The sequence below is a fragment of the Salvelinus namaycush genome, chromosome 9 (genome assembly GCF_016432855.1).
Source record: "Salvelinus namaycush isolate Seneca chromosome 9, SaNama_1.0, whole genome shotgun sequence".
NCBI lineage: Eukaryota > Metazoa > Chordata > Actinopteri > Salmoniformes > Salmonidae > Salvelinus > Salvelinus namaycush.
In genome coordinates this window covers 6,852,444-6,875,564 of record NC_052315.1, presented here as the reverse complement: position 1 = coordinate 6,875,564, position 23,121 = coordinate 6,852,444, and the positions used below count along the sequence as shown (strand labels likewise).

The 23,121-nt window shown below is 42.8% G+C and overlaps 1 protein-coding gene across 3 annotated transcripts; it reads left to right on the top strand.

Moving 5' to 3' along the window:
- The first annotated feature begins 1,180 nt into the window (after positions 1–1,180).
- On the top strand, positions 1,181–21,905 carry LOC120053630 (actin-like protein 6A). 3 transcript variants are annotated; one of them, XR_005477526.1, is made up of 15 exons: positions 1,181–1,346; positions 1,949–2,025; positions 5,954–6,128; positions 7,645–7,745; positions 8,207–8,304; positions 8,650–8,744; positions 9,679–9,800; positions 11,254–11,343; positions 11,534–11,595; positions 11,706–11,820; positions 11,919–11,999; positions 12,178–12,273; positions 12,393–12,479; positions 15,441–15,827; positions 21,807–21,905. XR_005477526.1 is itself a non-coding variant. In XM_039000779.1 (14 exons), the coding sequence occupies exons 1-14, from the start codon at positions 1,322–1,324 to the stop codon at positions 15,519–15,521; spliced, it is 1,290 nt and encodes a 429-aa protein (XP_038856707.1). In that variant the 5' UTR covers positions 1,181–1,321; the 3' UTR covers positions 15,522–16,052. The 3 variants fall into 3 exon arrangements, 2 of the variants coding, with proteins under 2 accessions (XP_038856707.1, XP_038856706.1); XM_039000779.1 differs by lacking the exon at positions 21,807–21,905 and having other exon boundaries at positions 9,679–9,785; positions 15,441–16,052; XM_039000778.1 differs by lacking the exon at positions 21,807–21,905 and having other exon boundaries at positions 15,441–16,052.
- Positions 21,906–23,121: the final 1,216 nt, after the last annotated feature.

Sequence of the window (23,121 nt, the reverse complement as noted above, 5' to 3'; positions counted from 1 at the left end):
GCGGGGGGACCTGAGGAAAAGAGAAAGTGGGGGGAGAAGTATTTCTTTTTTTAAAGGGACAGAACTTTATTTCTGAGAGGTAGGCAGCTTGACAATGGCAATCATTAAAATACTATGCAATTTATATGATGCAACTGTCAGAGCTGAAACCTGATTCAATAAATAACCTGGTCACAATATGCAAATACATTATATGGCTACTATAAATTATAAGGTCTTTGACAGACAGTTGCCCTACTTTTAATGGGCGATATGAACAAAAACCCATATCACGATAAATTAACTGAATTATAACGTTTACGATAAATACAATGATAAGTTTCTAACATTAATGTGCACCAGTTCGTCTACTATTGTATATTACCGTACCCTTAGACCTACTACTACTACTACTACTACTACTGCTGCTACTGCTACTACTGCTGCTGCTACTGCTGCTGCTACTGCTACTGCTGCTGCTACTACTACTTAACAATAGCCCTTAGCACATATTAGCAGACTGATTTAATTTCAAACTTCACATTGATCTACTATAGGCTACTTATCGAAATTATCGTTATCAGTCAAATGTCCTTGATAAAATAGTTGGTATGGTCTGAGTCGATAATTTTCAGATTATCGTCCAAGGTCTATGCTGTACCCATTGACCGTCAAACAATAAGGTCCATTACTAGTCTAAAACAAATGAACCAATATGATCAATTTGACAGTTTATTTGATTAAATATAGTGATTGAACTCCACTGCTGCTGAAAATGTATTGATATCTTTGTGTAAAAATGGTTCGACCACTTCTGACTAATTACTTTTTTTCAATTGACCTCCTGAGTGGCGCAGTGCATCTCAGTGCTAGTGGTGTCACCACAGACCCTAGTTCAATTACAGGCTGTATCACAACTGGCCATGATTGGGAGGCCCATAGAGCGGTACACAATTGGCCCAGCGTCATCCGGGTTAGGGTTTGGCCGGGGTAGGCCGTCGTTGTAAATAAGAGTTTGTTCTTAACTGACTTGCCTAGTTAAATAAAAATAAAAACGTATTCAAGTCTTCAACCACTGGGGGCTGTTGGGTTCACTCCTTCCAATTTCGTTCCCTCTCATCAAAATACAGTACCCCTTCCTCTCACAGTAACGTAACGTCAAGCACAGAGGCGGATCTAGTTATGTCGTTGCGATGTTTGATTGGATAGCGTCTGTATGGCGTCGTTAGGTTGATTCACGTTAATTTATTTTGTTGTGATAAAAGGTTTAGCTAGCTGCCGGGACTTTTTCTTCAATCGTATTAACCAGAAAGTAAAATTGTTCTGTTCATCATTTGCGAGGATGAGTGGCGGAGTGTATGGAGGCGGTGAGTTTGATTTTGAGGTCAAAATTAAATGAATGAAAGCGCCACGTTGTGCTGTAGGGCGAAAGATGCTATACAACTAGCTTGCTAGCCTGTTAACAAGTGCTCTGCAGACTGATATTATCATAGATCGGAAATATTTGGTATTATCTTTAGTTGGCTTACTAGTTAACTATCAATGACGGGCAAAATCATGTATTTTCAATCATGTACTTGCTAGTTTGTGATTTATGAAATATGACTGACTGCCTGTCTCCCATCTAATGAGTGAAAGCTGTAACTAGCTAGCTAAATTAGCTAAGAGCTAGCTACATGTTTCCATGCTCTTTGCAGATGAATTACTCGCTACTTTAGCGTGCTGACTTTTATAATTTTAGCTAAGGTATCTAGCTTTTAGTTGTCCAGGATATTCGCATATCTGCAAGTTAAACCAAAATAATACGTTTAGATTTCATACAGACATTTCATATTTTCTTTAGCGTTCTAAATAGAAATATAGCTCGCTATAAGTGTGGTGTAAACTAGCCTCTAGTCTTGATGTAAATCATAACATTGCTCCAATGTTGTACTTGTAATTTATTCACTTTGGCATCTTCTCTCTGCAGATGAGGTTGGAGCCCTAGTGTTTGACATAGGCTCTTACACAGTGAGAGCCGGGTATGCTGGAGAAGATTGTCCCAAGGTAAGCGCCCAAGTGTAGTGACCTTATTATTAACTATGGATCTTCCTTTGCGTATTAATTTTCTTTTGGAGGGTATAGTACGAGTCAAAAGTTTGGATACCTAATCATTCAAGGGTTTTTCTTTATTTTACTATTTTCTATATTGTAGATTAATCGTGAAGACATCAAAACTATGGAATCATATAGTAACCAAAGAAGTGTTAAACAAATCCAAATATATTTTAGATTCTTCAAATAGCCACCCTTTTCCTTGATGACAGCTTTGCACACTTTTGGAATTCTCTCAACCAGCTTCACCTGGAATGCATTTCAATTAACAAGTGTGCCTTGTTAAAAGTTAAGTTGTGGAATTTCTTTTCTTAATGCATTTGAGCCAATCACTTGTGTTGTGACGAGGTAGAGGTGGAATACAGAAGATACTTGGTTAAAGACCAAGTCCATATTTAATGCAAGAACAGCTCAGATAAACAAAGAGAAATGACAGTCCATCATTTGACTGACTTTTATGTCTTAATCTATCTGCAAAAGTTGAAGAACTTTTAAAGTTTCTTCTAGTGCAGTTGCAAAAACCATCAAGCACTATGATGAAACTGGCTCTCATGAGGACCGCCACAGGAAGACTCAGTTACCTCTGCTGCAGAGAATAAGTTCTGTATCTTAGTCTTTGCCGCTCTGACATTGCTCGGTCATATTTATATATTCTTAATTCCATTCCTTTACTTAGATTTGTGTGTATTAGGTATTTGTTGTGAATTTGTTAGATATTGCTGCACTTTCGGAACAAGAAGCACAAGCATTTCGTATCACCCGCAATAACATCTGCTAAACACGTGTATGTGACCAATAAAATTTGATTTGAATTAGGTACTAGCCTCAGAAATTGCAGCCCAAATAAATGCTTAACAGAGATCAAGTGACAGATGCATCTCAACATCAACTGTTCAGAGGAGACTGTGTGAATCAGGGCTTCATGGTTGAATTGCTGCAAAGAAAACACTACTAAAGGACACCAATAAGAATAGACTTGCTTGCACCATGAAACATGAGCAATGGACATTAGACCGGTGGAAATCTGTCCTTTGGTCTGATGAGTAAAAATTTGAGATTTTTTTTATTCCAACCGCCGTGTTGAGAACTTGAGATGCAGAGTAGGGGAACAGATGATCTCTGCGTGTGTGGTTTCCACTGTGAAGCATGGAGGAGGAGGTGTGATGGTGCTTTGCTGGTGACACTGTCAGTGATTTATTTAGAATTCAAGGCACACTTAACCAGCATGGCTACCACAGCAGTCTGCAGCGATACACCATCCCATCAGGTTTATGCTTAGTGGGACTATCATTTGTTTTTTAACAGGACAATGACCCCACACACCTCCAGGCTGTGTAAGGGCTATTTGACCAAGAAGGAGTGCTGCATCAAATCACCTGGCCTCCACAATCACCTGACCTCAAACCAATTGAAATGGTTTGGGATGAGTTGGACCGCAGAGTGAAGCTTGTTGAGAGAATGCCAAGAGTGTGCAAAGCTGTCATCAAGGCAAAGGGTGGCTACTTTGAAGAATCTAAAATATATTTTGATTTGTTTTAACACTTTTTTTGGTTACTATATGATTCCATATGTGTTACTTCATAGTTGTAATGTCTTCACTATTATACAATAGAGAAAATAGTAAAAATGGATCTACTGCGTGCCCTTGCTCCATTCCTCTGAGTTAGGCCCTTGTTATTATAATTTTTTTATTTAACTGTTAGAAAGTGACCTGAATTAGATCATTTTTACATATGGAAATGGAATGGACGCTTATTCTGCTTTCGACTGTAACACCAGTGTTCCACTAGTGTACTCAACCTGATGTTATACTGGGGAAATTGTGTTTCCATAGCTAGGGCTGGCAGTGAGGACTTGTGAAGAACAGAATTGACAACCTCTGCATAATTAAAACAGTTTATTTTTGAGAAGGTGTAAACACATGTTCACACTTAGCCATTGTTATGTTGTAGATGGAAACAGAAAAGTCTTAGCCTTTTGGGTTAAACACGGGTAAATCCTCAGTGGAAATGCACAAATAATATGCACTAAGGTTGGGCGATATTACGATAGAATTGTCTATTGAGGATGATCAAATTTTATTGGTCACATACACGTGATTAGCAGATTGTAATTGCGGGTGTAGCAAAATGCTTGTGCTTCTAGCTCCGACAGTGCAGTAATATCTAACAAATTACACAACATATACCCAATACACACACATCTAAGTAGGAATGAACTAAGGTGGTCCTTGTATATAGCCTCGTTATTGTTATTTGTTACTATTCTATTTTTATTTGCACATTTTCTACTTTTTAACTCTGCGTTGTTGGGAAAGGGCTCGTAAGTAAGGATTTCACGGTGAAGTCTACATCTGTTGTATTTGCCACGTGACTGATTTGATTTGACGGCCATAGTCGATGGTGACATCGTGATGTGACGACATTGTGAGGTTACTGGAGATACCTAACCTATTTCAACTTGACTGGCACCACGTACTAAAGAGGGAGTCAGGTGCACAGCAAGGGGCAGTGCACGGGTGACATTCAGAGTAAATAGCCTATATTGCTATTTCAATAAATATGTTTTAAAAAATTATAGTGGGCAATCAGTGTCTTATTTTATTAAAAGCCTCATTTCCTATTTTCTTTCCATTTGATATGAATATGACTTGGCCTATAAGCCACGCTTTCGGTTTTATGCATGCCGGATTTCTCCCTCCGCTCAATTTCATGTTCAAACAATGAATGAAGCCTAGAACTCCGTTAGATATCTCAAACTTTTTAATTTTTATTTTATTTTTTACAACTGAACATGGTAGGCCTAAAGTAATACTGATAAAGATGGAAGGAACAATAGCAAGATAATCTAATGAGAAATTTGAACAAACCTTGGTTTGTTATAAGACAGAAATGATGCATGCAGGAGAAGCCGAACCCCGCTCCCCTTGCCGTTGGGAAACAAACGGCTAAAAGCCTAATCCTACGAATTGAAATATCGTTAAAACACATTCAAGCTATGAGTATTAGAGTATAGAAACAACGGATAGCCTGTAGTTGACCGTGGCCTATTTCCATTAGAGCCCAACCAAGTAAAAAAATGTTTTTGTCCGATGTTGATTTCTTACATTGTGAGTTTGACAATAATGACTAATCATGAAAATGGCCACAAGTGGTCAGATAAGCATGAGATTACATTTTTCCCCATTCTATTTGGGGAATATCAGTTATCGGTGGAATTATCGGTTTATAACGATTTACTTAAAAAGGCCAATATCTGCAGATTAAAAAAATAATAATAATATATGATTTTTATTTAAAAAATGTTTATTTTATTTGTGTTTTTAGTTTTTTATATAATTTATATCAGTGAAACGATATATTGGTCGGGCTCTAATTTCCATATTATTCTAGAAAGGTGCAACCTACCTACAACGCATAGTATCCGAGCTCTAATAAGACAGGAGTAGAATGTGAATCAGTGTAGAATTATCCAGTTGTGAGGACAGCAGAGTTGATCTGCAGTCCATGATGATTTACACCCCCATCACATGACAGCCAGCGAGGCTCGTTGACTGTGTCACTCGCTCCATCTGCGCGCTTCGGCACACACTCAGATAGGCCTACACACCTCTTTCGTTCCGCAGCTACACCAGAGTGGAATAGCCTACTAGAAAAGGTTTGGCTCCAATATATTTAGTCAATGTCATGATTCCTTGCGTCCCTCCCGTAGTATACGTGCTCGTGCTAGGGGCAAAAATATATATATTTTTTGGGGATAACATCGTCTAGAGGGCGATTTTTTTTTTTTTTTTTTTTTTTTTTTATAAATGTACAGAATCATGATAGGACAAAAGTTGACCTCACCCAACCCTTATATACACATTTATTTGTGCCCGTAGGCGGACTTCCCCACGGTGATGGGCGTGACCCTGGACAGGGAGGATGGTAGCGCCCCGATGGAGACGGACGGCGGGGACAAGGGCAAGCAGGGCACCAACTACTTCATCGACACCAACCAGCTGAGGGTGGCCCGCGAGAATATGGAGGTCATGTCACCGCTCAAAAACGGCATGAGTGAGTCTCTCTCCCCCGTCATGTGATCGTGGACAATGTGGAAGTTGTATTGACAGCGCTCTGCCTGGATGAAATAAAAGCCCAAGCTGTGACATGGCATGCAGAGCGTATAGGCAGAACAGGTAGTGGGAATGCCAGGCAATGCCTTCAATATCTAGGACAATGCACAATGTTTTGTGAGAGGATCTTTGTCTGGACTTTCACTGACCTGAGAATCTTCCTGTGAGATTAACACAAACGGCAGTATTGACATGTCTGGAAGTTTTGACCTTTCTGAAATTGTTTATGCTTCACCACTAACAATATACTTTAATGTCCATTTAACGTTGACATTTGTTTTGTGAAGCCGGCGTATAAACACACACCAAAACAACACGTCGAGATGTTCAACGGTCAACATAGTGATTTAGAAGTGATGAAGAAGATGGTCTTTGTTAGAAAATAGAATTGATGGTTGGTCATTGGTCAGACTGAGAACGATCATGGATGATGTATTGGGTGTCTTTCTCCTGAACTGTCCATGGTGCTGATTTTGATGCCCCATTTTAATTTTTATTTTATTTTTTATGACAATGCCATTTTTTACTTTTCTGCTTATGTGATCCTGACTTTAATGTGAATTCAGTACTGGGGATGTGGGCTATTTTAGAGGAAAGTGTGACAATGATCTTAATAGACTCTGAGCAGCACTATATATATCAGAGAGCTCCTTGGAGTGCTGCCCTGGATTAGAATTCACACATTTCGCTCATATTAGCCAAGTTCATCAGTCTATTTTCTCCAGTATCCGACCCAGCAACAGAGATGGCTGTAGGTTAATATAATATAGTTGTGTGAGGAGACGTAAGTATGTACACCTTTTTTAAAGGTAGAGTCAGCGATATGACGTACATGCACAAGGTAAACAATACAGTGGGTCAATTTCCGCAACAACAAAGAGCGTTAGAGCGCGAGGCTAAACTTCTATGCTGTTTTTGTCCCATACCTACCATTCTAACAGTGTGTAGCCCATGCATGTGCAGTTACTGTATTGGTGTGAAGTCTTGCATCTCGCTCATCTCAATATCTGCGGTGGTGCTCGTGGCAACGCCATGTTTGCTCTTAAGTATTAACTATTCAACAGTACCAGGCTTTATTTGCAGCAGGTGACCTGCATGACTTGCCCAAAGAGAGAGGACTGACCACCCCTCAGAGCCTGGTTCCTCTCTAGATTTCTTCCTAGGTTCCTGCCTTTCTAGGGAGTTTTTCCTAGCCACTGTGCTTCTGCATTGCCTGCTGTTTGGGGTTTTAGGCTGGGTTTCTGTATAACACTTTGTGACATCGGCTGATGTAAAAAGGGCTTTATAAGTACATTTGATTTGATTTTGATGATTTTCTATGGGTATTATATACAAGGAAAACTACCTTGGCCCAACCCCTTGCCTACATGATTTCTTGTGGGGAAATTTGCACTGGTTACCATGACATCCTCTAACTCGGTACATTGGTCTTTTTGTTTGTTTTGTTATCTGTGAAGTCGAGGACTGGGACAGCTTCCAGGCCATTCTAGACCACACCTACAAGATGCACTTCAAGTCGGAGCCCAGCATCCATCCTGTACTCATGTCAGAAGCCTCGGTGAGTAGGCCTTGCCTTCCATTTTGGCATTTAGAACACACGCAGACTTAATAGTACATAGGTTTTGTGATAAACCCATTCAGTATGTCGCGAGCCCACTGTACGTTGGAATGAGTGCACACCGACAGCCAGTAGTGCTCTCAATGTTTGCAAGGGGATTAGCCCTGATTTTGAATGAAAACTAACCACTGTGAAGTTATTGTACTGTAAAATATAGTATTTGGTTTTCTGTAGTATTCAGTCTATGGTGTCCTGCTGGTTCATTGTACACTGATATCTGGCATTAGGCACCAAACGTAAGAAAATGTTCTGAAACAGAAGGTATTATCTGTACTTGTTCAACAAGAAACGCTAGTTCACGTTTCACTTTCAAAATGTTTTGCTACGGTATGCCTTGTTGTAAAAAAAGAGGGTCGCCATGGTTTTGTTTTCCATTTCCCCTCTTTCTCTTGTCTCTGCAGTGGAACACACGAGCCAAGCGGGAGAAGCTAACCGAGCTGATGTTTGAGCATTACAACATTCCTGCCTTCTTCCTGTGCAAAACGGCGGTGCTGTCTTCGTATCCTTACGCCACGCTAGCTTACACAGTGAATTTAAATAATATAGGGATGTTGTCGGAAGGTTAATGAAGTGGTGGCTCGATGGCGTCACTGTAATAAAACACTAGTCAAATGACACGAGCCATCTGCTGTTTAATAATGACCCCAAAATCTCAGTTTTCTTTGCAATTTTTTATTTATTTAACCACTTTAATCTCCTAAAAAAAAATACATTTTATTTTGCAGTAGTAGTTTACTATTAGTGATTGCTCATGTGACTTTGACGAAAGGGTTCGGCCTAAAAGACATTGTATCTCATCTCTGTAGAAATGCCCCGTCTGTTCCCTTAACTCTGAGTGCCTCAGCTTTGCCAACGGACGATCCACAGGGTTGGTGTTAGACAGCGGAGCCACACACACCACAGCCATTCCAGTGCATGATGGTTATGTGCTTCAGCAAGGTCAATTGTCCAGCTCTCCCACCGCACTCTTTTCTATTTTAGTTGGACTGGATTCTATTATCCACGTCATGTACAAGTCTTAAAAGTGCTGGATAAACTCTTACCATTATGAGTTGACAAGAAATGCCCTCCGTCCACTTTGAAGCCATCGTGTCTCAGGATGTGGGTCAAAATTACTTTAGATCGATACGGATTTGGTTTTGAATACTTCATACTTGTAGAAACCCCAAAATCAATCAATCAACTGAAAAGCAGCGAACTGGGTAGCACTTCCGTCCTCTCCCTGCAGCAAGTTGAATCCCCAGCAGGAAGTAGCAGGAAGATGATGGAAACACAGTGAAGGGGTTTGACATTGGTATCCACCTTCAAGTAATCTCCTTACACTAAAGAGACATGTTTGTGAATAATTAGGTAACAGCAACCGTCTTGGTAAAGCATCAAGGGCTAGGCTTTCTGCAGTGAGGCAATTTGAGAAGGTGCTGCAGTGAAATACAAGACCGAGGACAATGGCACAGGAGTCTGGCATATAAACATCAACGGAGCCATTTTAGTTGATATGAGGAAATGGTCATTTGGGAAAGGAGCAGCGTGTTAGGGTCGTCTGAGGAGCAGCGTGTTAGGGTCGTCTGAGGAGCAGCGTGTTAGGGTCGTCTGAGGAGCAGCGTGTTAGGGTCGTCTGAGGAGCAGCGTGTTAGGGTCGTCGAAGGACAAGCACGAGGACACAATGCCTCTGTTCACAATGGTGCAAAGTCAATTCAGTGTTCTTGGCCTGTATATGTCATAGTTGTTATAAGCCTTCATAGCAGGTGTGTAACGCTCTAAATGATTGGAGGGGAAAAGCGTTTTAATGCTCTAAATGGGACACTAATGTTGTGTTCAATTATCCTTTCCCCAAAACTATCCAAGTGACACGTTTTATGCTCTTTTATTTCAGGCATCGTCAAGTCTCCCCTTGCTGGAGACTTTATGAGCATGCAATGTAGAGAGCTATTTCAAGAGTTAAATGTTGAAATAGTCCCTCCTTACATGATTGCATCAAAGGTGAGACCTGCTAAAGTAAGTCAAAACTACTCATTTCAGAGATTCCACATCTCACTTTTTGGTGCTATTGCTCACGTTATGGTGGTGGGGCATTTGTAAGTATAGAACTTAGATATTTAAAAATATATATATATTCAGGTTGTCTCATGTATTTCCCTTCATCCACTACATTTTAGTTTGCATTAATCACTTTTGTCAAAAAGTGAATTTTGGGTTTGTTTGAGAATCTGCATGTAATATTAATTTTGTCTAGATTTGTGCTTTGTAATTTTATGATTTATGAAATACAAGACCGAGGACAATGGCACAGGAGTCTGGCATATAAACATCAACGGAGCCATTTTAGTTGATATGAGGAAATGGTCATTTGGGAAAGGAGCAGCGTGTTAGGATCGTCTGAGGAGCAGCGTGTTAGGATCGTCTGAGGAGCAGCATGTTAGGGTCGTCTGAGGAGCAGGCCAATAACAATTAATACAGAGATGCTCTAACTCGGGTATTTTGTTCCCGTACATTGCATGCATGAGCATCTAATTGACATGCGCTATGAGTTTGGATAGATGGAATCAGTTTGATCAAGTCTTTACCGAAAGTCCTACATTATTTTATTTAACTAGGCAAGTCAGTTAAGAACGACAGATTTGCACCTTGTCAGCTCAGGGATTCGAACTTGCAACCTTTCGGTTACTAGTCCAACGCTCTAACCACTAGGCTACGCTGCCGCCCCATTGATGAGGGAATTTCAATTAAGGCCAATCCCTATTGTCTTATACTTGTATTCAAATGAGCATGTCGCACAGCATGCTTGAAAAAGTCTACAAAACGTAAAGCAAAGAAATATCTGTCATTTAATAAGCTCTGGAAGGAAGAAGCCATTTTAGCTCTGGAAGGAAGAAACCATGATAGGAACCACACTTCACAGGAATCCCATCTTTCATGCCTTGATTTTTCATATCACAAAATGTGCCATTGTTCTGTGATTGTTTTCACCATCACCCATAAGACTCTGAGATGTGATTTCTCTGAATTAATCAGGAATTCCTCATATTCCTGACCTCAAAAGACTGGTAGCCTTTAATTCCTGGCTCTCTCATTTTTATCTCTTCCTCCTTCTCTAGCCTGGTCCCAGGTCTGTTGGTGCTGTCTCGCCAACTCCTGCTGTTATTTCCATAGACGGCACAAGCAGATCTGGAACCAGGGTATTTGTCCGCTATGACAATGTCACCGCCGATCTGGAACCAGGGTACTTGTCCGCTATGACAATGTCACCGCCGATCTGGAACCAGGGTACTTGTCCGCTATGACAATGTCACCGCCGATCTGGAACCAGGGTACTTGTCCGCTATGACAATGTCACCGCCGATCTGGAACCAGGGTACTTGTCCGCTATGACAATGTCACCGCCGATCTGGAACCAGGGTACTTGTCCGCTATGACAACGTCACTGCTAACATTGTGTCTCTCACTGTAGGATGCTGTACGTGATGGAACCCCAGCCAGCTGGAAGAAGAAGGAGAAACTACCTCAAGTCACCCGGTCCTGGCACAACTACATGTGTAATGTAAGCAGCTTTGTGTTCTAATCATAAACAGAAAGTCCTAAACAGTCCAATGTAGGTAGTCGGTGCTGCATCACCATCACATATAGACCATAGACATGATGTTAACCTGTCTTCATCATTCACTTTTTCCTAATGTGAATATTCATAACTGTACTGCTAGAACAATTTTTTATTTATTTTTTGCCTCCAGACTGTGATTCAGGATTTCCAAGCGTCCGTGCTGCAGGTTTCAGACTCGCCGTATGATGAACAGTGAGTCCACCATACTCCCATTCTATAATTTCACAATAACCACCACAGAATAGTTCTCTCCCTTTTTTAAGGGTTAATTTTCATTGTGTTGAAATGTAAACCTCCTACAGAGTTGCAGCCCAGATGCCCACGGTTCACTACGAGCTGCCCAATGGATACAACTGTGACTTTGGGGCAGAGAGGCTGAAGATTCCAGAAGGCCTTTTTGACCCTTCCAATGCCAAGGTAAGAATCACTTGAATGCCACAATGCCTCAATCATTCTCTTTGACCGGACCTGTCTGAAATGTGGTGTTCTCGGAATGTTCCGGTTCTCCTCCACAGGGTCTGTCTGGCAACACCATGTTAGGAGTCGGCCACGTGGTGACCACCAGTGTGGGAATGTGTGACATCGATATTCGGCCGGTAGGTGCCCACATTCAAGACCTATCACGTTGCTTGTTTTGGCTGCTGTGGTTACTAGACCTGTGTATTTTGTGAGTGATATGTGATCTATTAATGCGATTCAGAATTACATATTGAGGCCAGGTGGCCTTTATTCCCACAGAGGTTGTACAGAACTGACCTTTGACCTTTGTCTCAGGGTCTTTATGGTAGCGTGGTGGTCACCGGCGGCAACACACTCATCTCGGGCTTCACGGACCGACTCACCAGAGAACTCTCTCAGAAGACCCCTCCTGTGAGTGATGCACAAAAATATTTCTCGTTTCCTTATTTTGTCCATTTCTTGTTCTCTTAGTAAATGTTCCTGTCCACAGTTCCTGTCAGTATCTAATTTGTCTTCTGTCCTGTGTTCAGAGCATGAGGCTGAAATTGATAGCCAACAACACAACGGTGGAGCGCAGGTTCAGTGCCTGGATAGGAGGCTCCATCTTGGCATCACTAGTGAGTTCACATCCATATATACAGGGCATTCAGAAAGTATTCAGACCGCTTTACTTTTTCTACATTTTGTTACATGACAGCCTTCTACAATTGATTAAATTGTTTATTTTCTCTTCAATCTACACTCAATACCCCATAATTACAAATCAAAAATAGTTATTTTTTTATTTTGCAAATGTAAAAAAATATACACTACTGTTCAAAAGTTTGGGGTCAAAGAAAAGCACTTTTTTTGTCCATTTAAAATAACATCAAATTGATCAGAAATACAGTGTAGACATTGTTAATGTTGTAAATGACTATTGTAGCTGGAAATGGCAGATTTTTTATGGAATATCTACAGTTGAAGTCGAAGTTTACATACACCTTAGCCAAATACATTTAAACTCAGTTCACAATTCCTGACATTTAATCCTAGTAACAATTCCCTGTCTTAGGTCAGTTAGGATCACCACTTTATTTATTTATTTATATTATTGTGAAATGGCAGAATAATAGTACAGAGTGATTTATTTCAGCTTTTATTTCTTTCACCACATTCCCAGTGGGTCAGAAGTTTACATACACTCAATTAGTATTTGGTAGCATTGCCTTTAAATTGTTTAACTTGGGTCAAACATTTCTGATAGCCTTCCACAAGCTTCCCACAATAAGTTGGGTGAATTTTGACCCATTCCTCCTGACAGAGCTGGTGTAACTCAGTCAGGTTTGTAGGCCTCCTTGCTCGCACATGCTTTTTCAGTTCTGCCCTCAAATTTTCTATAGGATTGAGGTCAGGGCTTTGTGATGGCCACTCCAATACCTTGACTTGGTTGTCCTTAAGCCATTTTGCCACAACTTTGGAAGTATGCTTGGGGTCATTGTCCATTTGGAAGACCCATTTGTGACCAAGCTTTAACTTCCTGACTGATGTCTTGAGATGTTGCTTCAATATATCCACATAAATTTACTTCCTCATGATGCCATCTATTTTGTGAAGTGCACCAGTCCCTCCTGCAGCAAAGCACCCCCACAACATGATGCTGCCATCCCCGTGCTTCACGGTTGGGATGGTGTTCTTCGGCTTGCAAGCCTCCCCCTTTTTCCTCCAAACATAACGATGGTCATTATGGCCAAACAGTTCTATTTTTGTTTCATCAGACCAGAGGACATTTCTCCAAAAAGTACGATATTTGTCCCCATGTGCAGTTGCAAACCATAGTCTGGCTTTTTATGGCGGTTTTGGAGCAGTGGCTTCTTCCTTGCTGAGCGGCCTTTCAGGTTATGTCGATATAGGACTCATTTTACTGTGGATATAGATACTTTTGTACCTGTTTCCTATAGAATCTTCAAGGTCCTTTGCTGTTGTTCTGGGATTGATTTGCATTTTTCGCACCCAAGTACGTTCATTTCTAGGAGACAGAACATGTCTCCTTCCTGAGCGGTATGACAGCTGCATGGTCCCATGGTGGTCATACTTGCCTACTATTGTTTGTACAGATGAACGTGGTACCTTCAGGCGTTTGGAAATTGCTCCCAAGGATGAACCAGACTTGTGGAGGTCTACAATTATATATTTTTTGGCCTTGAAATACATCCACAGGTACGCCTCCAATTGACTCAAATGATGTCAATTAGCCTAACAGAAGCTTCTAAAGCCATGACATCCTTTTCTCAAATTTTCTTAGTGTATGTAAACTTCTGACCCACTGGAATTGTGATACAGTGAAATAATTTGTCTGTAAACAATTGTTGGAAATATTACTTGTGTCATGCACAAAGATGTCCTAACCGACTTGCCAAAACTATAGTTTGTTAACAAGAAACTTGTGGAGTGGTTGAAAAACGAGTTTTAATGACTCCAACCTAAGTGTATGTAAACTTCTGACTTCAACTGTACATAGGCTTACAGAGGCTCATTATCAGCAACCATCACTCCTGTGTTCCAATGGTACGTTGTCAGCTAATCCCGTGTTTATCATTTTAAAAGACTCACACTCCTCTTTCTATTCTGGTTTGCGCTGTTCTGTAAAGGGAGTAGTACACAGCGTTGTACGAGATCTACAGTTTCTTGGCAATTTCTCGCATGGAATAGCCATAATTTCTCAGAACAAGAATAGACTGACGAGTTTCAGAAGAAAGTTCTTTGTTTCTAGCCTTTTTGAGCCTGTAATTGAACCCACAAATGCTGATACTCCAGATACTCAACTAGTCTAAAGAAGGCTAGATTTATTGCTTATTTAATCAGGACAACAGTTTTCAGTTGTGCTAACATAATAGCAAACATGTTTTCTAATGATCAATTAGCCTTTTAAAATTATAAACTTGAATTAGCTAACACAACGTGCCATTGGAACACAGGAGTGATGGTTGCTGAAGCCTCTGTAGATATTCCATAACAAATCTACCGTTTCCAGCTACAAATGTCATTTACAACATTAACAATGTCTACACTGTATTTCTGATCAATTTGATGTTATTTTAAAGGACAACTTTTTTGCTTTTCTTTCAAAAACAAGGACATTTGTAAGTGACCCCAAACTTTTGAACGGTAGTGTATGTTTGTATATATTATACACACACACATATTATACACACCCATCCCACAGGAGGTTGGTGGCACCTTAATTGGGGAGGACAGGCTCATGGTAATGGCTGGTGCATAATTAGAGGAATAGTATCCAATACATCAAACACATGGTTTCCATGTGTTTGATGCCATTCCATGTACTCTGTTCCAGCCATTATTATGAGCCGTCCTCCCCTCAGCAACCTCCACTGATATATACTTCTACTGTATTGCAATGCTTCTGGTCACTTGCACACTATGATTTGTCTACTTGCTTTGGGATTTGTGTGTTGTCCTGTTTTGAAATAGTTTGATAATAATATGATATTACTTTGACCTAATGCACTTCATCAATGATGGTGGTTGTATTGTTTGGGATTTGTACTGATAAGTATCATGTTGTCTTGCTCTAGGGAACTTTTCAGCAAATGTGGATATCGAAACAGGAGTACGAGGAGGGCGGGAAGCAGTGCGTCGACAGGAAGTGCCCTTGATCGACCAGCAACAGCATCTGCTGCCTCCAGAACTCACAATAACATGTCTAGTTGAACCTTTTACTGTGAGCTCAGGAACATCCAAGGACGGTAGTTGTTTCTGTTGATTAAAAAAAACAAAAAAACAACTGATAATCGAATCTGCCTTGATAATTTTTTGTAGAAAACATGAACTATAACAAACCGTGTCACATATTCCATTGCTATGAAAAGGGCGAAAGGCTGAGTTCCTTTTGACTCCATCTTCAGTATGTCATTTTCAGTTTGTTTATGGACCTTATATTTTGATCTCAAACTTCTTGACAGGTAAGAAACACTTGGTTAGTGTATGTGCCTTAACCAATGGGTTGTCAGGTGAACGTTGAAGATGCTTCTTGGAGGTGATCTAATGATGTCATTGAATCACTGTCATTGAGTTGCTCACTGGACAAGACAATTATTCACTGAAAATGGAATCTGTCTTTCATTTCACTTTTGTTGATATTTGATTGCACATAACCAGTCTTTTGAAAATAAAAAGGAGTTAAGTGATGTTGAATTGTTTTATGACACTTGCAACTGTTTTGACGCTTGCAAACATTCATTTTTCAGCAGAACAGATGCATCATTTTACAAACTGCTTAAATAATTTCACAGGTTGTGGTAAGTCTGCACACAGTCCCCAAGTAATCATATTTTATTTTTCACATGCGCCGAATACAACAGGTGTAGACCTTACTCTGAAATGCTTACTTACAAGCCCTTAACCTCTTAAATGTAAACTCCCCATATTTGTGGACCCTATTAGATATTTTTTAAATTCAATTTAGTCTGGTATGAGAATGGTATTCCCTATCTGCAAAAGCAGGGTGTCTGCGGAAAGCTGAGTATCTTGGCTATTGATCTGTCCGTTAATCTTTGACTTATACATTTGTATGCCTATATATAGTATTAAGGGCTGGCTGAGCAAATGACCTAATTTCAAGGTGGCTGCTACCTACATTACTGTTAGCATTGTGAAGCATAAACTAAATAATAAACACAGAATACGTTGATATGCACCGAAAGCTGGGACTCCACAGATCATGAGGATATCTTATTTGTCTGCCTGTGACCTAACGTTATTGATCTCCAGCCCCGAGAGTCAAAATGTTTATTTTACACAACGTTTTCACCAAACAGCAAACATCGTAAGCTTGTTTTGGTCTGTGTCTGAGCTATAGCTACATGTGGTGGTATTGAAAGAGATTTGCGTCAGTTCAAATCTGGCATCAGGACAAAATGTGATTCAGAGTCACTGAATATATTTTAATTAAACTCAAGCGATAAATGGTAAATGCAATTTTCGTATATACGGGTTCACTGTATCTCCGCGCAGGGTAGAACAGAGAACTGTGGAATGTACTCAAATAGCAGTTCTTATACTATGACAGCTTTAGTTCCAACTCGTCCGTTGGCCTATCATAGTAGAGGCTGAGCGCGGCTTAAACTTTGCTCAGCCTATGCTGGCACTCGGACTTGTCCAAGTCCCTTAGTGCTCTCCTCTGTCCACATCTGGTTGTTGGGTAGATTAGCTCCGTCTTGTGTCTCCCCCGATTCTACACTCAAACAGTCCCTTATTTGGTATTGATCAGTGCCCTAACCTCCCTGGTTGGCCTAGGGATATGCACCCCTCCCCTCTCCAGATTGACCACAGCTTTTATGGCCTGTCACTATGTTGGTCAGTCTTTACACAACTACACACACACACATCTGTATTGTTTGTGTGTGTAACAAAACAATATTCATCTTCAAACAATATGCTAGCGGGCTATAGTACATAAATCCTAACAGTATCAAATGAATCCTTAGGTTGCTAGGAACAAATATAGCCTATTGCCAATGTTATCTGATGCATGACTTAATGTCAACATTGAATTTCCACGGAGTGACTATCTTTGTGCATCAAAAATATGTTGCCTGCTTTGGCATCCATTACACAGGGGGGGATTGGCTACTATGCATAAGGCATACTATTGCTACCTGGCTCAGAGACGTAACGCACCGAACATGCTGCATTACATTGTAAAAAGATTTCATCACTTTAATTTCATCGCTTAAGCATAAAAGATGGCTTCTCAAGTGGGGGACAAAAAAGGTAAAAACTAATAATATTGAATAGGAAGCTAACAAGAAGGCAACTATGAATAAGTATACCGACATAAAAGCTTCAAATAAAATACTGGAGTGTTCAGAAGAGTAGGACTCGGGTTGACGAGAGCAGGACGACTCGGGTTCAGGAGAGCAGGACTCGGGTTCAGGAGAGCAGGACTCGGCTTCAGGAGAGCAGGACTCGGGTTCAGGAGAGCAGGACGACTCGGGTTCAGGAGAGCAGGACTCGGCTTCAGGAGAGCAGGACTCGGCTTCAGGAGAGCAGGACTCGGCTTCAGGAGAGCAGGACTCGGCTTCAGGAGAGCAGGACTCGGCTTCAGGAGAGCAGGACTCGGCTTCAGGAGAGCAGGACTCGGCTTCAGGAGAGCAGGACTCGGGTTCAGGAGAGCAGGACTCGGGTTCAGGAGAGCAGGACTCGGGTTCAGGAGAGCAGGACTCGGGTTCAGGAGAGCAGGACTCGGGTTCAGGAGAGCAGGACTCGGGTTCAGGAGAGCAGGACTCGGGTTCAGGAGAGCAGGACTCGGGTTCAGGAGAGCAGGACTCGGGTTCAGGAGAGCAGGACTCGGGTTCAGGAGAGCAGGACTCGGGTTCAGGAGAGCAGGACTCGGGTTCAGGAGAGCAGGACTCGGGTTCAGGAGAGCAGGACTCGGGTTCAGGAGAGCAGGACTCGGGTTCAGGAGAGCAGGACTCGGGTTCAGGAGAGCAGGACTCGGGTTCAGGAGAGCAGGACTCGGGTTCAGGAGAGCAGGACTCGGGTTCAGGAGAGCAGGACTCGGGTTCAGGAGAGCAGGACTCGGGTTCAGGAGAGCAGGACTCGGGTTCACGAGAGCAGGACTCGGGTTCACGAGAGCAGGACTCGGGTTCACGAGAGCAGGACTCGGGTTCACGAGAGCAGGACTCGGGTTCACGAGAGCAGGACTCGGGTTCACGAGAGCAGGACTCGGGTTCACGAGAGCAGGACTCGGGTTCACGAGAGCAGGACTCGGGTTCACGAGAGCAGGACTCGGGTTCACGAGAGCAGGACTCGGGTTCACGAGAGCAGGACTCGGGTTCACGAGAGCAGGACTCGGGTTCACGAGAGCAGGACTCGGGTTCACGAGAGCAGGACTCGGGTTCACGAGAGCAGGACTCGGGTTCACGAGAGCAGGACTCGGGTTCACGAGAGCAGGACTCGGGTTCACGAGAGCAGGACTCGGGTTCACGAGAGCAGGACTCGGGTTCACGAGAGCAGGACTCGGGTTCACGAGAGCAGGACTCGGGTTCACGAGAGCAGGACTCGGGTTCACGAGAGCAGGACTCGGGTTCACGAGAGCAGGACTCGGGTTCACGAGAGCAGGACTCGGGTTCACGAGAGCAGGACTCGGGTTCACGAGAGCAGGACTCGGGTTCACGAGAGCAGGACTCGGGTTCACGAGAGCAGGACTCGGGTTCACGAGAGCAGGACTCGGGTTCACGAGAGCAGGACTCGGGTTCACGAGAGCAGGACTCGGGTTCACGAGAGCAGGACTCGGGTTCACGAGAGCAGGACTCGGGTTCACGAGAGCAGGACTCGGGTTCACGAGAGCAGGACTCGGGTTCACGAGAGCAGGACTCGGGTTCACGAGAGCAGGACTCGGGTTCACGAGAGCAGGACTCGGGTTCACGAGAGCAGGACTCGGGTTCACGAGAGCAGGACTCGGGTTCACGAGAGCAGGACTCGGGTTCACGAGAGCAGGACTCGGGTTCACGAGAGCAGGACTCGGGTTCACGAGAGCAGGACTCGGGTTCACGAGAGCAGGACTCGGGTTCACGAGAGCAGGACTCGGGTTCACGAGAGCAGGACTCGGGTTCACGAGAGCAGGACTCGGGTTCACGAGAGCAGGACTCGGGTTCACGAGAGCAGGACTCGGGTTCACGAGAGCAGGACTCGGGTTCACGAGAGCAGGACTCGGGTTCACGAGAGCAGGACTCGGGTTCACGAGAGCAGGACTCGGGTTCACGAGAGCAGGTCTCGGGTTCACGAGAGCAGGACTCGGGTTCAGGAGAGCAGGACTCGGGTTCAGGAGAGCAGGACTCGGGTTGACGAGAGCAGGACTCGGGTTGACGAGAGCAGGACTCGGGTTGACGAGAGCAGGACTCGGGTTGACGAGAGCAGGACTCGGGTTGACGAGAGCAGGACTCGGGTTGACGAGAGCAGGACTCGGGTTGACGAGAGCAGGACTCGGGTTGACGAGAGCAGGACTCGGGTTGACGAGAGCAGGACTCGGGTTGACGAGAGCAGGACTCGGGTTGACGAGAGCAGGACTCGGGTTGACGAGAGCAGGACTCGGGTTGACGAGAGCAGGACTCGGGTTGACGAGAGCAGGACTCGGGTTGACGAGAGCAGGTCTCGGGTTCAGGAGAGCAGGTCTCGGGTTCAGGAGAGCAGGTCTCGGGTTCAGGAGAGCAGGTCTCGGGTTCAGGAGAGCAGGTCTCGGGTTCAGGAGAGCAGGACTCGGGTTCAGGAGAGCAGGACTCGGGTTCAGGAGAGCAGGACTCGGGTTCAGGAGAGCAGGACTCGGGTTCAGGAGAGCAGGACTCGGGTTCAGGAGAGCAGGACTCGGGTTCAGGAGAGCAGGACTCGGGTTCAGGAGAGCAGGACTCGGGTTCAGGAGAGCAGGACTCGGGTTCAGGAGAGTAGGACTCGGGTTCAGGAGAGCAGGACTCGGGTTCAGGAGAGCAGGTCTCGGGTTCAGGAGAGCAGGACTCGGGTTCAGGAGAGCAGGTCTCGGGTTCAGGAGAGCAGGTCTCGGGTTCAGGAGAGCAGGTCTCGGGTTCAGGAGAGCAGGACTCGGGTTCAGGAGAGCAGGTCTCGGGTTCAGGAGAGCAGGACTCGGGTTCAGGAGAGCAGGACTCGGGTTCAGGAGAGCAGGACTCGGGTTCAGGAGAGCGATTTGAACTCAAATCAAATCAAATTTTATTTGTCACATACACATGGTTAGCAGATGTTAATGCGAGTGTAGCGAAATGCTTGTGCTTCTAGTTCTGACAATGCAGTAATAACCAACGAGTAATCTAACCTAACAATTTCACAACAGCTACCTTATACACACAAGTGTAAAGGGATGAAGAATATGTACATAAAGATACATGAATGAGTGATGGTACAGAACGGCATAGGCAAGATGCAGTAGATGGTATCGAGTACAGTATATACATATGAGATGAGTAATGTAGGGTATGTAAACATTATATTAAGTGGCATTGTTTAATGTGGCTAGTGATAATTTTTTTACATGTATGGCAGCAGCCACTCAATGTTAGTGGTGACTGTTTAACAGTCTGATGGCCTTGAGATAGAAGCTGTTTTTCAGTCTCTCAGTCCCTGCTTTGATGCACCTGTACTGACCTCGCCTTCTGGATGATAGCGGGGTGAACAGGCAGTGGCTCGGGTGGTTGTTGTCCTTGATGATCTTTATGGCCTTCCTGTGACATCGGGTGGTGTAGGTGTCCTGGAGGGCAGGTAGTTTGCCCCCGGTGATGTGGATTATAATTGCTTATATAAATGAGTCTGTGCAGTGTCAAAATAATACATCTGTTACATAAGGGGGAAAAATGCTATTTTGGGAGAAAAAAAATACCACAAAAGACATGAAATAATGGCATTATGGGAAAATAATTTCACATAGAATATTTGACAAACTCTTTATTTACGTTACAAAGCTGACAACTACTGTAACGATGTGTTAGCACAGCATGTGTCATCATACCCCTGCAGTGTGTGGATTTACACAGCAACATAGCAGACAACTTAAATAGTTTATTTTTATTTCACCTTTATTTCACGAGACAAGTCAGTTAAGAAAAAATTCTTATTTACAATGATGGCCAAACCCGGATGACGCTGGGCCAATTATGCGGCACCCTATGGGACTCCCAATCACTTGGAGTGGGAAGGATACAAAATCCAATATCACACACTTCTTCCTTGGTATTCTGAGAACTGTCAGATAGCTGTGAGAGCTATGAGTGGATCGTGGACCCATGCATAAATGATAACTTTGCTGTAACTCAGTGGGGCAAGTAGAACATCCGGGTTAGTGTATGTGCATTATCTTGTCAGTTGATTGTCTTTGTCTCAAAGCCTTTCCATTTCTGGGGTAATGAAGAAGCTTCTGATCTCAAACTTATTGACAGGTAAGAAACACTTGGTTAGTGTATGTGCCTTAACCAATGGGTTGTCAGGTGAACGTTGAAGATGCTTCTTGGAGGTGATCTAATGATGTCATTGAATCGCTGTCATTAAGTTGCTCACTGGACAAGACAATTATTCACTGAAAATGAAATCTGTCTTTCATTTCACTTATGTTGATATTTGATTGGCTATTTGCTGTCTTTTGAAAACACAAAAATAAATATAACTGTTTTATGAAGCACTTGTAGACATTCATTGTTTTCAAAATCATATTTTCAGCAGAACAGATACATACTTTTACAATATGACATAAAATAAAATAAAAATCAAGTAAGTAATATGTAAATGATTGGCAGAAGGCTCCAACCACCCAAGTCATAGACTGTTCACTCTGCTACCACACGGCAAGCGATACAGGAGCACCACGTCTGGGACAAAAGGCTCCTTAACAGCTTCTACCCCCAAGCCATAAGACTGTTTAACGTTCATTAAATGGCTACCTGCACTATTTGCATTGAACCCCTTTGTTATTGATGTATTTTTCTAATTGTTTTCCACTGACTCTTGAATTGGCTCGATGCACACTCACTACACTCTACCCACACATTCACTGTGACACTGACCGACTTTCACACGAGCTGCTGCTACTGTGTTTATTATCTATCCTGATTGCCTAGTCACTTTTACCCTTACCTACATGTACATACTGTATTACCTCAACTACCTTGCACCCATGCACATTGACTCGGTACTGGTACTCCTTGTAAATAGCCTTGTTATTGTGTTACTATTTAGAAAATATTTTCTTACTTTTTAACTCTTCATTGTTGGGAATGGGCTCGTAATAAAGCATCTCACAGTAAAGTCTACACCTGTTGTTTTCGGCGTATGTGACCAATACAATTCAATTTTGATTTGAACAAATGAATGCTCTTGTTGTTTTAATGAGGAATTTAATGAAATAATTTGCTTTTCCTTGAAGATTTGAATGGGCTGGAAAAGCCTTTCGTGATGGCTCTACACAATCTGGTGAAAAGGGAGGGTTTGCGACTCTTCTCTTCAAGTGGGAAGGACGATACAATATCATAATTTCCCTCTGGAGCAAAGGAGCCATGAGAATTTGTCATCGACTCTGCAAAGAAAGACCATCCAGTATGTCATCAATTTACATTTTTTGTCATTTAGCAGACACTATTATCCAGAGCGACTTACAGAAGCAATTAGGATTACGTGCCTTGCTCAAGGGCACATTGACAGATTGTGCATAGTGAGCTCAGGGATTCTGAACCAGCAACCTATCGGTTACTGGCCCAACCT

Excerpts from the sequence above, each read along its gene's own strand:
- LOC120053630 (XM_039000778.1), top strand. The coding sequence starts at position 1,322 with ATGAGTGGCGGAGTGTATGGAGGCG. Across the intron at positions 1,347-1,948 it reads TGGCGGAGTGTATGGAGGCG|ATGAGGTTGGAGCCCTAGTG; the intron begins GTGAGTTTGATT and ends TTCTCTCTGCAG. Across the intron at positions 11,821-11,918 it reads TTGACCCTTCCAATGCCAAG|GGTCTGTCTGGCAACACCAT; the intron begins GTAAGAATCACT and ends TCTCCTCCACAG.